The sequence below is a fragment of the Corvus hawaiiensis genome, chromosome 1 (genome assembly GCF_020740725.1).
Source record: "Corvus hawaiiensis isolate bCorHaw1 chromosome 1, bCorHaw1.pri.cur, whole genome shotgun sequence".
NCBI classification, from domain to species: domain Eukaryota; kingdom Metazoa; phylum Chordata; class Aves; order Passeriformes; family Corvidae; genus Corvus; species Corvus hawaiiensis.
Genome location: NC_063213.1, coordinates 14,607,124 through 14,621,920, shown reverse-complemented (window position 1 = coordinate 14,621,920; position 14,797 = coordinate 14,607,124). Strand labels below are relative to the sequence as shown.

Genomic DNA, 14,797 nt, shown 5'->3' with positions numbered 1-14,797 from the left:
GTAGGCAGAAACTGTCCCTAGGGCGCTGAAGTTTGTCAGAACACTTGTTTCACAGCAGGGAAAACACCACCTTTCTCCATTACTCATTTCAGTTTCAAAGACACCTCAAATCCCTATGCTCTGCAGGTAGAATTGAGGCCATTAGATACACCAGGAGGGAGACAACTAACAAGTTCAAGTAACCCTGAGGTAAGAAAATGAAGACTGAGAACACATTACACAAAAAGGAAAATCCTATAGAAAAGATGACACCACCTTTCTCACTAGCAGCTGTAGTTTCAAAAAGCCTCCAATTTCACACATAGTAATCAGCTACACCATACACTGCAATTCAGCTACATCACAAAACATTAATCAAATCTGTTTCATGTTCAAGTGCATATTTATAGGCACTGAAATAATTCCATTGTGGAGCATCCTATTTACCACAGTACACTGGAAAAATAGAGTGAGAAAAGTGATAGTGTCCAATGTCATTGCAAATGATCCATGTGACATTAGAAATCTGCATGTTTGTATTTTTAAGATTTAACCCATCCTTCAAATTATTGCTCCAGAAAGTACATAGATAACTATCATTCCAATTAATTGATTTTAAAAGCACTAGGGAAAGGTCCGGGATACAATCTTCTGGCAGTCTATGCAGCAACTGTTAACAATACTAAGTATTTCTCACAGATCACAACATATCTGATCTTTGCTGTTACCAACAGAATATGACATTGATGAGAATGGAAAAGTACGTTAACATGTAAACATTATTTTGTATAGTATATGTGTTTGAATGTATACAAACACATCATCACATATTTATATATCACTACAGAGTATTTCTGATGCCAAACCGCAGAAAGATCCCTTGTTTAGAAAGAACTGTAGGCACAACCTGCACTCATCTGCAACCATATTGCAATCTTCAGGTATTTGCAGAAGGTTCTAAAAAGGCTTCCCTTCTCTACATTTTTAAACAACATTTAGAGGGGTTTAGTTTGTCTTTAATTCTTCTGCCAAGCAAAGTTTCACTGAATTGAACTATCCTTTATCTGTGTTAAAGAAAAATATTATTAATTCGAGAGTAATCTGTAGACACAGAATACTTTTAGATTATCTACTCTCCAATTGCCATTTAAATGCCTCCAGAAGAGAACAGAGACAAATTACTGTATCTCATATAATTACAGTCACTTTTGTTTAACACAATGTTAATATAAAAACCAGCAAATATGATGAATGCCATGGACTAATAAGCACAGAAAATTAAGCTGCAAGGCCTTCATTTGGGCAGTACTGCCTTTAATTGATCTTGTTTGTTTATATAGTGAAATCTGCTAAGCACATGACCAATTCCAATTTCCCTCAAGTTAACAACTGCTACCAATATATAAAATTTAATAATCTTGGCCTAAAGAATCCTCACAAGGGGTCCTGTTGTCACTTGTCACTTCTCCATCCTTTGCAGGTGGAAAGTAGCATATTTGCTTACATGTCCTCATTTTTTTATCACACCTAAGAAAATCCGTATTAGTGGCATGTCCCTGCTCCTTCATCACTGATTCAGTATCTATCTAATCAAGTAGGTTTAGACAAGCAGGTTCCAGGATAATTATGTTTTAAGAATGCGAATTACTCCCACTCAGTATGGTTTCACATCTTTGACATCTACAATGCTATGTCTTATCACTTCTCTTTACAGTCTACTTTCTGCAGTAAACAAAGCCAAAACAGTATCACACAGATTACCATGCCCTAGAAAGCCTCATTACCTTTAAGAGATGAATCAAGAAAGATTAAAGTGTCAGATATTTTTTCTACACCAGATGCCTTTTCTTCCTCAAGTAGTAAACAATCAGATCTAATGATGAACCGAAGACACACAGGGCCCAAGCAGCATTACCACACGGTGTCCATAACAGGGCTAGCAGCTGTGTCACTAACACAGCATGAGGCTGCTTTGACATCCCCAGAAATTTTTGAAAACTGGTGCTCAAATTCTATTAACAATTTAATACATACGGCCTTATAAGCAAGACATAAAATACGATGCAAACAAGCAGAGCTACTGACTTCCTCTCTCTGTATCTTTTAGCTCCTTGCCTAGCCTTCTTTTGTCTGTAGTCAACCGCAAGATAACTTCAGCTCTCACAGTTGCCTTGTACTTGAAGGGATGTGGTCTCACAGCGAAAACTTTCTAAGTGCTCTCACAGCCTTCAGAAAAGTGCAGCTGCCAACACGACCTAGCAGTAGTTAAACTGAATCTTAATAAAGGGATGATGCTGAAGTACACAGCTCCATAGCTAACTTAAAGACTAGTTATCCATTACATAAAATGATGCTCAGCCAATTTAAATTATACAAAATTTAGAGTACATGTGGGTTTTTTCGGAAAAGTTTTTTTGTCAATATGATCAATGAGGACTACAGAAAAAGCTGCAATCACAACTACACTGAAAACTTACATCAAAAGTCTGAGGAATACTTACGGTTATCTCCACAGAAGTAATTAAAAAAAAATCCCTTATTAGTATTGCAACTTTCCATAAAGTACAGAATTGGTTATTTATAAGATCACCTGAGTTCATTCACCTTACTTTTATGCACTGATGTCTGAAGCAAAGTCAGCAGTGAAAATTCACTTGAAAAATCAGTAGCATATTTTTCTATCACAACACATCCAGAAGTTCTTTATACTGTTTTTTGCTAGAATGGACAGCTAAAACAGTGCTACAATACCTACCCATGCTTAGCCTATTCTTGGTGAAAGGTTAAAGTAGTGCATAATGGACTTACTTTGCCTTTAAGTTCTGCATCTATGCTAAATAATGTTCTTCCCATCAGCGCAAAATATGTTAAAAGAATAATCCAACATGGAATAATTTCTGGAAAGTATGATGTCAGATACCTGACTCAGTTCTTCCTTTTACTAAGCTAAGGTATTGCTGCTTTGACACACCTAATCGAGTTCAGCACGGCCAATGGGTGGAAAGGCACAACTACAAATTAATAGTTTCATTTTAGGATAAGGGAAGAGGATTTTCTTCTTGTCTTAGCCCCATGCACACCAAAGTGCAGCTGATACAGAACAGTCAGCGAATCTCAGCCCTTTTTGTCCTCTTTCTTATTTCTGTGCAAATACTGCAACTCAAGTATTAATATATTTTACAGCAGTTATTTATTGCTAGAAATGACTAAAACATGTGATTTAAAACGTTGTAACTAGAAACTCAATTTCCAGAATGGAAACAGAATAATTTTTGAATAAATGTTTCAGCCACACTTTATTTTAGTAAAAAGGTTCTTCTAAAGAGAAAAGCAAGCACTGATGTTATAAAAATGTCACTGAATTTCAGAAAAACCCCCAACAAATATGAGCAAGGTGTTTCTAAGCAAGGGGCACAGCAATCAGAGAGCAAAGCTCTCCCTGTACAGATTCCTGGAAGCCAGAATATTTGTTTTCTGTTAAATCATCACACCACTGTCATCTGAAAAGCGTCTTTTTTAATCAACATTTAATGGAATCAGGTAAGAAAAAGAGATAGAGAGCAACACTGGAAGAATAGTATTATTTCAGCTACAGATTGCAATTCCCAATTCATATTTAAAGTTCCACTGTAGACCTGACGCATTTTTTGTGTCTCTAATTAAACACTGCTTTCTTTTGCATTGGCAAACAATAACAATAATAAAATTACTTTAAGAATGCATCTCACTTCTTGAATTTATACAGTCCAGTACAGCCTTCAGCATTTTTCTTTTGAAAAACCTACTATTAAAAGCTGCAGCAGTAGCAAGTGACCTTCATTACCTGATTCTAACAACTTTCTAACCTACCCTTCTCATTTACGATCCAACACTAGTTTAAAAGATAATGAAAAAGAAAGCCAAGTATCTCAAGCTCTCTCCAGGATTACACTAAATAAAAACAGTACTTAAACAAAAATGAAAATACAGACAGGTAGCCATGATTCTTTCCTATAAGCCATACAAGCAAGTAATATACTATGATTGTTACTAAAAAACATTTGGACAACAGAGACATACTGCCCATTTTTGTGCACACCAATAAGGCCTCACTACTTCAGACACTGGGTCGTACTGGTTTTGGTTCAGGCTTCAGTTCCAAACCCCTGAGTGTCACTGTATTCACTAATGTATCTTTTAGGCAGTTTTAAGATGAACAAGACTAGGTAGAGAAAGGTTTTTAAAGAAGATGTATAGATATGTTACTCAGAACTATGCAGCTACTCAGTTGCACGTAGTTTTATATTTGAAAAATCAAAGGATCTAAGCCTCTATCAAACTGTTCTTCCTCCCTGTTCCGTCTTACTCAAAAGCCTGAAACCCATGAGCAAATTGCTGTCAATTTTCACATAGAGGTACATTTCTAATGTTTGACGTAAAAGTCATATAACGAGTCACCCTACCATCTGTTTTAACAAAATCCTTGTATTTAATTAACAGGAGAAGCCATTAGGAAAAAATAATTGATAGAATATTAAGATGGAAAGAAGCCACCTTTAATCAATAAATTAAGAGCTCTTTACTAGTTAAAAAAGTTTCATCCTGTGGAAAGAAAACACTTTGTTTCAGAGTCTGCTCTTTAAAGCAGACCAACACCATATGTCCCCTCAAACTGCTGTTACACACTAGTTACAGTTAAAACTATTATTTTATCTAACGTAAATCAAAATGACTCACTTGTTCAGAAAGACAACGATGACATTAATTACATAGGAGCTAGGAAAAGAATGGATTATAGCTAGCTCAGAGATGAGGGGAGTCAAGGAAGGAGGAGGGTTTGGTTATAGTCACTGATTTCCCTCCCAACCCTCCTCCAGAGGAGTCAAAACTGCTAGATCAGCTCTGCTTCTGCTGCCTCCCAGTTTTCACCTCCCATCGACCATTACAGGCAACTCCCAGGCATTACTAAAGCAGCCTCCACTGTTCAGCACCAACCCAGGTGCCCAGAGGAGGTGCCAAGCCCTTCAGGCAGCTGAGCAAAGCAGCTATAAAAAACTGAAAGTGGCTCAATTACTGCTCAACAGGCAGCCAACGGGACAGGTAGTAGTAAGGACAGAAACCAAAGAGATGAAGTAACCAAACACCCAGCTTATGGAGGAAGCCTTTCAGACACTGTTTCATGAGCACTGCTTCTGTTATCCTCCTTTGGGCAACTGCAACACACAGAAACAAGCAGTGGTTGGCTACAGGCTCAGGTTAAGAGGGTCCCTAAATTTTTAAAAAGTCAGTTAACGTGTTAAAAACAAAACCAGCAAACACAAGTTATTGTCCCAAGAGTTTTAGAGATTTAAGTCATAATTTGGAGCATATCAATCTTGTCCTATAGCCACCATTACAAAGACAAAATCAGAATATCAAACCTTTATTCAAATTTTGTGAAACAAGACACAAATACTGTCACTGCTACCCAATCTAATAATTTTGGGGGCATTTTTCTCCAGGTCAGAAATGGCAAGTCCTGGGCCCAGGACAACTGGGAAATTCCTTCTGATTTTTACCAAGCAGAAATCACCAAGGTACAGCTGGCAACACCAAACATCAATCCTAAGCAGAAAGTCCCACGTGATCCCTCAGGAGCACTCCATCAAACTGTTCTATTCAGATATAGAACAACGTCAGCACAATCTACCTTTTGGATAATTTTAAAGTGCACTTAAAGAGTATTTTAAAAAGATACGCTTTCATTTATACTAGGACTACTGCAAGAAAATGTGGAAAATTTGGTTTTTTAAGATAGAACACATCAAGGTTTCTAAACTAAACTGTGGATTATAAACAGATTATGCAGTGTCACAATGCATGGGTGATGAAAGTGAGATTATTCACTCAAGTTAAGTTTTCATTTTCCAGGTTTGGTTCCTTACTCTGAGTTTACCTGTACAACATCATGAAAGAAGTGATATACTCCAAGACAGTAACTTGCCAGCTGAAATAAACCCAAATTACCTCATTTCACAAGTATGCTATTGGTCTTGTCACTCCAGACTCATGGAATTCCGTATTTTATTCCATATAATTCAGCTGAATATTAACAGACTAAAGCACTAGTACTTAGTAACTCATCTTAAAAAAAAAAGTATTTTATTAAATTGCCTCCTGCATCTTCAGATACTGTGCAAAAAAGCTCAAAAAACAAAACATAACCCCCCGAAATTTTAACACAGATAACTAGCATCTAAGGTACTTTCAGCAATGCAGAATCAAGCATTCTCTCTCAAGAAATATGTTTACATGAAAACACAAATTAAAAGTTAACAAAAATAAACGCTGGGGCTAAAGTGTGTTTGTATAACACCAACCAAACAAGGCAATTAACTACTGTACTTTATTTTTATATTCCAGTTCCACTTTGTAGCTAAATATGATCCACTTAACAAAAAGGAGAGGATTATCTTTTCCCCTGCAACATCTATATTGTTTTCAACGGGCCTCATACCTTGCAAGGAGACTCCAGTTAAAATACATTTACAAACACGTAGTAAGGCAAATAGTCTGTTTATTCTGATTTAAGAACAACAGAAAGAAGTTGTCAGCTGAAGACTAATGTACAGATCTCGAGCACTAATTCTCTGGAGCCTGCACTGTCGTTCCGCATTTCTTCCCCAAAACTCTCCGCGGACAATTATCCGGCGGCAGCTCCCACGCGTGCATTTTGAGCGCGTATTGAGCGGTCACATAGCACGGCCGGACAGCCCAGGGACCGCCCGGCCGGCGGACACACTGCGGGACTCGCCTTCACTCTGCACCTCGGCACTTGGGCCTCTCGCTGGAGCCTTTGTCAAAGGTCTCCTGACCTGCCCCCACCGGCCTGTCCCCGCAGCCCCACGCCCCTCTGCCCCCCCCGCCTCCCGCCCCTTGCTCCACCGTGCCCACACCCAGGCCAGCCCCCCCGTCCGCAGCTCTCCCTGCCCCCTTTCCCCTTTCCCTCGGACGCGAAGGAGGCCGCTCCCCGTCCCGAGGCGTCCCCGCCCGCGGGCGCTCCCGCGCCCTCCCGCCTCACAGCGCGCCCATCCCCGCGGCGTCTGACCCCGCCGACTCCTGACACCCCCTCCCCCGCGGCGCTTCCCGCCTCTCCCGTCCGGGGCGGCCCCTCACCGCGATGACGACGGTGTCTTCGCCCTGGAACTTAGCGATGTACTTGTCGCCTCGGGCCACTTCGGACTCGTTGAGGGGCCTGAAGCGACACATCACTTTGATGTTACACTCCGCCGGGTCCGCCATCTTAGGCCACCGCCGCCTCCGGGGCGCTCAGCTCCGCCGCCGCCAGCTGCCGCCGCCGCACCGCCCGCGCCGGGGGTGTCGCAAGCCGCCGTGGCCGGGAAACCCGCGCCCGCCCCGGCAGGAGGGAAAAGGGAAGGGCTCCTTCCTGGCCGCCGCCGCCGCCTCCCGCTCTCACTTCCTCCCCAACATGGCACCGGCCATGGCGGCTGCGGCCGCGGGTCCCGCCCCGCCCCGCCGGTGGGGCGGGCGGGTGACGTCACCCTCCGCAGCGCCCGCCCCACCCCCAGCTCCGCCCCGTGCGCAGGCGCGGCACCGCCCCCAGGCGGGCGGGGGCGCTGCTCGCGGGGCCGCTGGGGGCGGTGGCACGGGCGGGGTTGCCTCAGGCGGGCGGAGGCTGCGGTAGCACCGCCCGCGGCCTCCTGCCGTGTCCCGCCGCACCTGGAATCGTAGAACCGTAGAATCACAGAATCACAGAATTATAGAATTATAGAATCATCAATGTTGGAAGAGACCCTTAAGATCATCAAGTCCAACCGTCAACCCAGCACTACCACTGTGACTCCTAAAGCACTAAACCGTATCACCCAGCGCCCGATCCAGGCGCCTCTTAAAACACCTCCAGGGATGGTGACTCCACCATGTTCCCGGGCAACCTGGCGTCATCCACACAGAATCACAGATTCAGTTAGGTTGGAAAAGACCTGAGGTCATCAAGTACAATCTATGACCAAACATCATCATGTCAGCTAAATGCCACATCCAGTCTTTCCTTAAACACATCCAGGGACAGCCACCACAGCCTCCCTGAGCAGCCCATTCAAATGTCTAATAACCATTTCTGTGAATAAATTCTTTCTGCTATCCAACCTAAACCTCCCTTGGGCCATCTTAAGGCTAAGTCCTCTTGCCCTGTCGCTGGTTTCCTGGGAGAAGAGACTGACCGCCACCTGGCTACAACCTCCTTTCAGGCAGTTATAGAGAGCGATAAAATCACCCCTGAGCCTCCTTTTCTCCAGGCTAAACACCCCCAGCTCCCTCAGGCAGGTTATCGGCCACAGGGCTGCAGGGACGAGGCCTCGCTGGCCGCCCTGGTGAGGAGCGGCGGGCACCGATCCGGCCGCCAGCGGAGCTGGTGTCCGAGAGGCGTCACAGCGTGGCCCTGCAGCCAGAAGGACGCCGGGCGCAGCAGCGCTGGGGAGAGCACTGTGTATGACACAGAAAGCTGAGGGGCAGAGCGTGAAATAAGGGCTTAAAGCAGGCAGTTGAGAGAGAAACCTATGATATTCGGGGTTTTTAGTTAGTTTGTTTACGTTTCTTTACCTCTGATGGCTAAAAAGGGGAAAATCCACATCGGTGTGGTGTTCACAGATGCCAGGGAGCTGCCAGTGCTCCCGTGAGCCTCATTGGATCCGTGTGTCCTGGAGCTGGAACCCGGCGAGTGCGATCACAGCACACGCAGCCCAGAGCCCGCGGTGTCACCCCCGGGATGGAGACTGTCGCCACCTCTTCATGCCAATTGAAAAAAGAGAAAATCTGGACAGCAATTTGTTTAGGCTTAATTTATTGCAAGTTTGTTTATGTATTTATTACAGGGGCTCTGAATCTAGTCGATCACAACTTAGGGACTGTATCTAGACAAAAACATCAGGTAAACCATTCTGATAGAGATTCCCAAGGGTCTCACACCTTTACAACTGTGCCTCTTACTTCCAGGCACGAACTTTCAGATTGGAACTAAGTGCAAACTCACAGCTTGGCTGAGTTCAATCAGTTTCCTAACAGAAGTCATGATTTTTACTGGAAAATTTTCAAATAGCCTTGAAGATAGTAACAAAAAAAACCCCAGAAAAAGTAATAGGGAGCCTTTCTCTTAAGTTAGTATATTTTAGTAGGCCAGAATGACTCAGAGGAGCAGTGTGCTTCCCTTAAAAGTACTCTTTTTTTCATTAATATAAAGGGGGGAATGACTGTGAATTTTAACAGGGACCTTTTGTAAACAGGCATCCCCCATTTTTAAGACTTCTCAGCTCAGGGATTTCAGTGATGTGCTTTTACTTACAATAGGTGTGCAAGGAGAACTCTTCAAAATTGCTCCACATGACAGAAGAATTACCTAATAATCTAGTTGCATTTATAGGTTCTTTTCACAGAGTAATGCGAAAAATATTTCTGTGCCTAGTTTATCTTATGAAGTAAGCTAAGTCTTCTAAATTGGGTTCATGTTGTAACTAGTTTATTTTTCCGCTGTGATTAAAAATGTGGCAGGACTGTGCTGTCTTATGCAGGGCAGCAACAATTACCTGTCCACACCTATGAGCACATGTGGAAATAGTTGTCTGGAAAAGCCAAGATATAGGCTCAGTCTGTAGATGGTGCAGTGCTAGTCCACAACATCTAGTATATGAGATATACACAGACATCTGTCTACGATTTTCAATTAAATGTTTTAAACATAATTGTTATTAGGTTTTACATGTCAGAAAACCTGTTTTAGTTGGCTGCTATTTTAGAAATTATTCCTTTGTATCTCAAGCAGCAAGATACATTAATGCTTCTATCTCATCTATTTCTGGAATTATTCACAAGCTTAGGGCTAGGAATGTTCTTATGCAGCTGCTGGATTTGGATCCTCAGATTTCCTATGACAGAAGGTTATTACTTTTATGAAAGGAGTGTGATTTATTTACTACTTTTTCAATTAATTTACTTTTGTACATAAGGAAAAAGAAATGTTAGCTGCATAGTAAACAGCTTTGTGATTATTACTCACAGAAGTACATGTTTCAGCTGCTGAACATCCTTTACCCTAATGTATTGAAGAAATTTCTTATTATCCATTCAAAGGGGATGTATCTTTAGCTACATTTGCTGACATGTAGTGCCCAATGTAAGAACATCTCAGTCAAGGAAGAAACCTCGTAATGATGTGATTCTCAAGAAAATATGTGCTTGACCTTGCTTACCTGTTGAATGTTTGACAGAGCAGACACTCCACAAAGACAATACAGACATATGAGTAGATAATTACTCATTTTAACTCTGCTGGAACAAAAAACGTCAGCATTTGTGAACTCTGTAGATGGAAATGCCCACTCTGAAGCGGTTGGTTCTGTGCAAGCTCATAGGAGAACTGGCTGATGATGTCCCATCCCAGATGTGGGAGCCCTTGGTAAAGGAGCTGTGCTGAACCACACGTGTGCTCTCAGATCCCTGTCAGGGACTCTGTCATGAAGTTTCTCTTCTCTGATCTGTTGTTCAAAATAGCAACCGCTCCTTGACATGACCTACTTAAAGGCTGACACAACAAAGCTGTGCGCTCAAAGAGGGCACTGTGTTATCTCTACTGGTGCCAAGATGTGTCAAAAGATCAGCCTTGAGGACTTGTGTTTAAAGATGTGGTCTCACGAGAACAGGGCAGAGACTGAGCATCCTGGAAAATTTCCCACTTTGTCACAATTACAGAATATGCTTTCTTTGCCAATTGAGAATATATTTGCCATCTTCTATGTTGATATGTAATGTCTGTAGCATACATTTTTTGACACTTGGGATAAAAGACTGTTTAAAAGTAATATATTGTAATGAGAAAAAATTATATATCAGTTGCCATAGAAAGTGAATTGTTCTGTTTGGTGTTTAAGCCTAGTATGCCCCCATGCAGCTGACAAAAAATTTTGGCAAAGTTTCTCAGTAAAGACCAATGTGTTTTATTAAAGTAATTTATGTAAGGAATTTGTGTTGTCAGTTCACTAACCATGTTTCTTTCTCTTTATGATCTGTGCAATATGCCTCTACAAATTCTTTTATGACTTGCAGCTCTTTTAGATCTTCAGTCTTTCCCAGCAATAAAAACATGTTAAGCAAAGGGAATTGGCAAACCTAAGCCTTACAGGGAAGCTATATCGGGATAATGATGTAATTAACCATCAAAATTGTTCCAGCAGAGTAAAGTGGTCTTGATTTGGTCTTAAAAGAACATTACATGTTTGAATAAATCTTTAAACCAGGTGTTTGTGGAGAAGCAAATTAAAGCTGCCTCCTCCTGACCTTCCAAGAATTAAATTCTGAGATTCATTGGTTGACCGTACTTGTTGACATTCAGTATGCCTAATGCAAACACAAGTACTCTTCTCATTTTAATTTGCAGTGTGCTGGGAAAATAGATTATATGACTTCTGAGAATTTCAGGTGCATTCCAGGTCAAATTTATTCCAAATTTTCAAGTCAATTTTCAGGACAAAAGAGTGATTAATCTGCCAGATATAGCGTACCTCAAACAAAATTCTTTGTTGCTTGTAGTGCACTCTCTAAATAAAGGCTATTAAGATGACTTATGAAGTCCAGCAACATTGCCTGACACTGGAAAAGTGTAATTAAAATTAACAAAACTTTATGGCTCAAACAGCTTGTGCAAATATATTTTAAATAATAGAAATATATTTGAAGTCTCTTTACCAAGAGACTATGTCTGGTCAACAGCTTGAGGAACTCACTAACTGATTTATTGAGGTTAGAAGATTGGTGGATGGAGTTCAATGGCCTAAGATACTGTTGGAGTCCAACTAGATTATGTGAAGCTCCTACCTCGTTGCAAAACACTAAAGCTTCTTTTCATTCCAGCAAACAATATGATTTGGAATGTATCTCATGTCCAAATCAAGTTTAGGATTTTATGTGAGCTAGAAGGATGAAACACGTGTGTTGAGAGTGCTTCTGCTGATACATAGTAATAACCTCTTGGCAAAAATGTAAGTAATTCTAAAAATCAGCTTTATTTCTCTTTTTAGCTGGAAATGCATAAAACCTGAAAACCCTCTAATTTGTTCCTAATCACCAAGATCATATTTAATATTCTGATAGTGATAGACTAATTAAAAGCAAAAGCAAGCTCTGGGAATAATGCCACATTTTAGATGTTTATTTCAGCTAATTTGTGCAAATTCATGCAAAAAAATCTGTCTGCTCACTACCTAAAGCATCGATTCCAATTCTCTTTGAAGAAGAAACACACTTTTGGACTTTGTTTATATTCTTAACCATTAAAAGCATCCAGCGTATGTTGTCTGAAACATCCCATCATAAATCTCTATTCTTAGTTGCTTTTCACTGTTTATAACCCTTACTAAACTGACCACTGGATTGTATCTTAGCTTGCTGGGTCCCTGCCTGAAGCAAATTTTTTATAGTTGTAGAAAAAATTGATAATTAATTTATTCATTTTAAAAATTAAATTAGATATGCCTTGTTTTCCATTGTTGCTAAAGGAAAACTCTTAGAATCCTTTCATGTGGGAGTTATGAAAGAGAAATTTGGTCTCAGATTCCTGTAGGGCTCCTGTAGGCTCTGCTTTTGATTATCTAAAACTACTCAAGGCTGACACTGGGGGAAAAACCTCACATGAACATATTCTTTAGAGTCCTGCTGAAGCTTGTACCATCCCATGGCTGCTGCTGTCTGTGCTTGGTGTATGTGTGTGAATCACTGAACAAATGATCTCGCTCCATGTCTCAGCAATGGGGGTTTGGCAGCCTTTGCTTTTTCAGTCTACCTGTTTGGTCTGGGAGCCAGAGAGGAAGGCAAGGAGCATGACTGTCTTGAATTCAAGAAGAATGTGCTTTATTTACCGAAAGAAACAAGAAAAGTAGTTGGGATAGGAGAGGCAAAGCGGAAGAGAGAAGTTTGGGAACATAGAAGAACCAGGCAAAAAAGCCTGTGATTTCTGCAGGAGCTCTTTCAGCATCAGAAATGGGATTTAAGATCCCTCATTTTCTACCGTCAGCAAAGAGGCATGGAACAAGCAAGTGAAGCTTTGCACACTCAAAGGGACACCATCCCACATCTGCCATAGGCTTTGTTAGTGGTAGGGGCTGGGGCAAAGTGTGATCATGAGAGCATCTGTGTGGTTTATTGAGCTACTCCAGAAAAGAGCTGGCTCAGCTGCTGCAGAACAAAATTCAGGCCAGTACTATAATATAGTAATACATAGAAAAAGAGGGACATTTACAAGCTTTTTAAAGGATGATGGAATTATGCACTGAAAAAGCTTTGCAAAAATTAGCATCCAAAGGGTTCAAAAGAACACAAAATTGTTCTTGGCTGATCCACCTGTAAAGACCTGGTATTGACAAGAGTGGTGGTCTCACAATAGCCTGATTTAAAACCACTGATGGCTATGAACATCATTGCTTTGCACCTAAGGTTGCACACAGAAATGGCAAGAAATCCCACTGAGATGATCATTCTGTTACATACTTAGCTGGTGGGGAAATTACCATTACATGGGAAGCAGATACTACAATCCTACCTGAAATGTGAAATGAAAGTCAGCCTCAACTATGTAACACCAGTGTATTCTGAATGCAACACTTTTTTTACTCCATTTTGGATTTGCTCTTCTTTTTTCCCCCTATTTCTTTTCAATTTTGTCTTCTCTTTCTCTTCACTGCAGTATGCTGAAGGAGCATATCCTGATAACCTTGCCTGCAAGCAGCAAAATTATGGATAGAAGGTCTACATTTGAAACTGCAGCCTTGCTTATTTCTTCAAAATGCAGCCATGTTTTTTTCTTGACTTTTAAATGGTAAAAAAAAATTAGGGGGAACAAGTTACATTGTGAACTTTACAATCAAGAATAGATCCAAAGATGGTGCATCCTTTAAAGTGTCAGTCACAGCACCTCATTGGTACGGTGTACAGATAACCTTGCTTTATTAATCTAAGTGCTTTTATGTGACAAAAAACCCCGCCCCCCTAATATAATACAGCTTAGGTCATAGCTAATTTGCAATCCTTCAGACCCCAGACTTGGAGAAAGAAGAGTACAAAAAGTAGGTTGAAGGATAAGGAAATTTCAAGCTATGTATTTTATGACCATATATCTATATGACATGTATTATCTATCAAAATACATTACTCATATATCCTGTGTACTTCAAAGCACATCAGCGTCTGTCCAGTGGTCTTATGTAGCTGGCTACAAGGGTGTCAGAAATTATATACAGTGTCCCATCTTGAGTATGGAAAAAATCCCCCAAGGCCCCTAAGTCTTTTTTTTTGTTTGTTTTTTTGAAAGCTTCTGTCTTGAGATTTTGGAGGTAATTCAGCAAGATCTTATTTTCAGTGATTAAAAAAGGTTTTTGATGGTTTTTTAAGGAGTCTTTTCTGGCACTTTTGCCTCCACTGTCGTTAAAGGTATTTTACTGGGCACTTGCAAAAAAAATCTAAATTCATATGTTTTCTGAATTTTAATATAGAAGTATCAAAGGAATAAAAAGCCCTAAATGTAGCAGTTAAAGCCCCATCTCTTCATATGTTTCTTTAAAATCTAAAGCTCAAAAGACAGTAATATTTGGGAAGGCCTTATTGAATTCTTAAGGAAAGACCTAAGAAGCCTTCTTGAACAGGGGTACCATCTTGCCTTTCTTCCTGTTTATTAATTCCTGCAGCTAACCAGCCAAGCTTGTCATGCTTCTATCAGCCAGTGAAAACTGAAGTCAGAATCAGTTAAAGATAAATAGGGTTTGCCTCCCACTGATATTGTTCTGAAAAATTATACCTG

The 14,797-nt window shown here is 40.9% G+C and overlaps 1 protein-coding gene across 2 annotated transcripts in view; it reads right to left on the bottom strand.

Moving 5' to 3' along the window:
- KIF5B (kinesin family member 5B) overlaps positions 1-7,470 on the bottom strand; it is a 35,746-nt gene extending 28,276 nt beyond the window's left edge. For both annotated transcript variants that reach the window (XM_048293610.1, XM_048293619.1), the window contains exon 1: positions 7,114-7,470. In XM_048293610.1, coding sequence (XP_048149567.1) covers positions 7,114-7,239 — 126 coding nt within the window. In that variant the 5' untranslated portion in view covers positions 7,240-7,470. The remainder of the gene's footprint in view (positions 1-7,113) is intronic.
- Between the last annotated feature and the right edge of the window lie 7,327 nt (positions 7,471-14,797).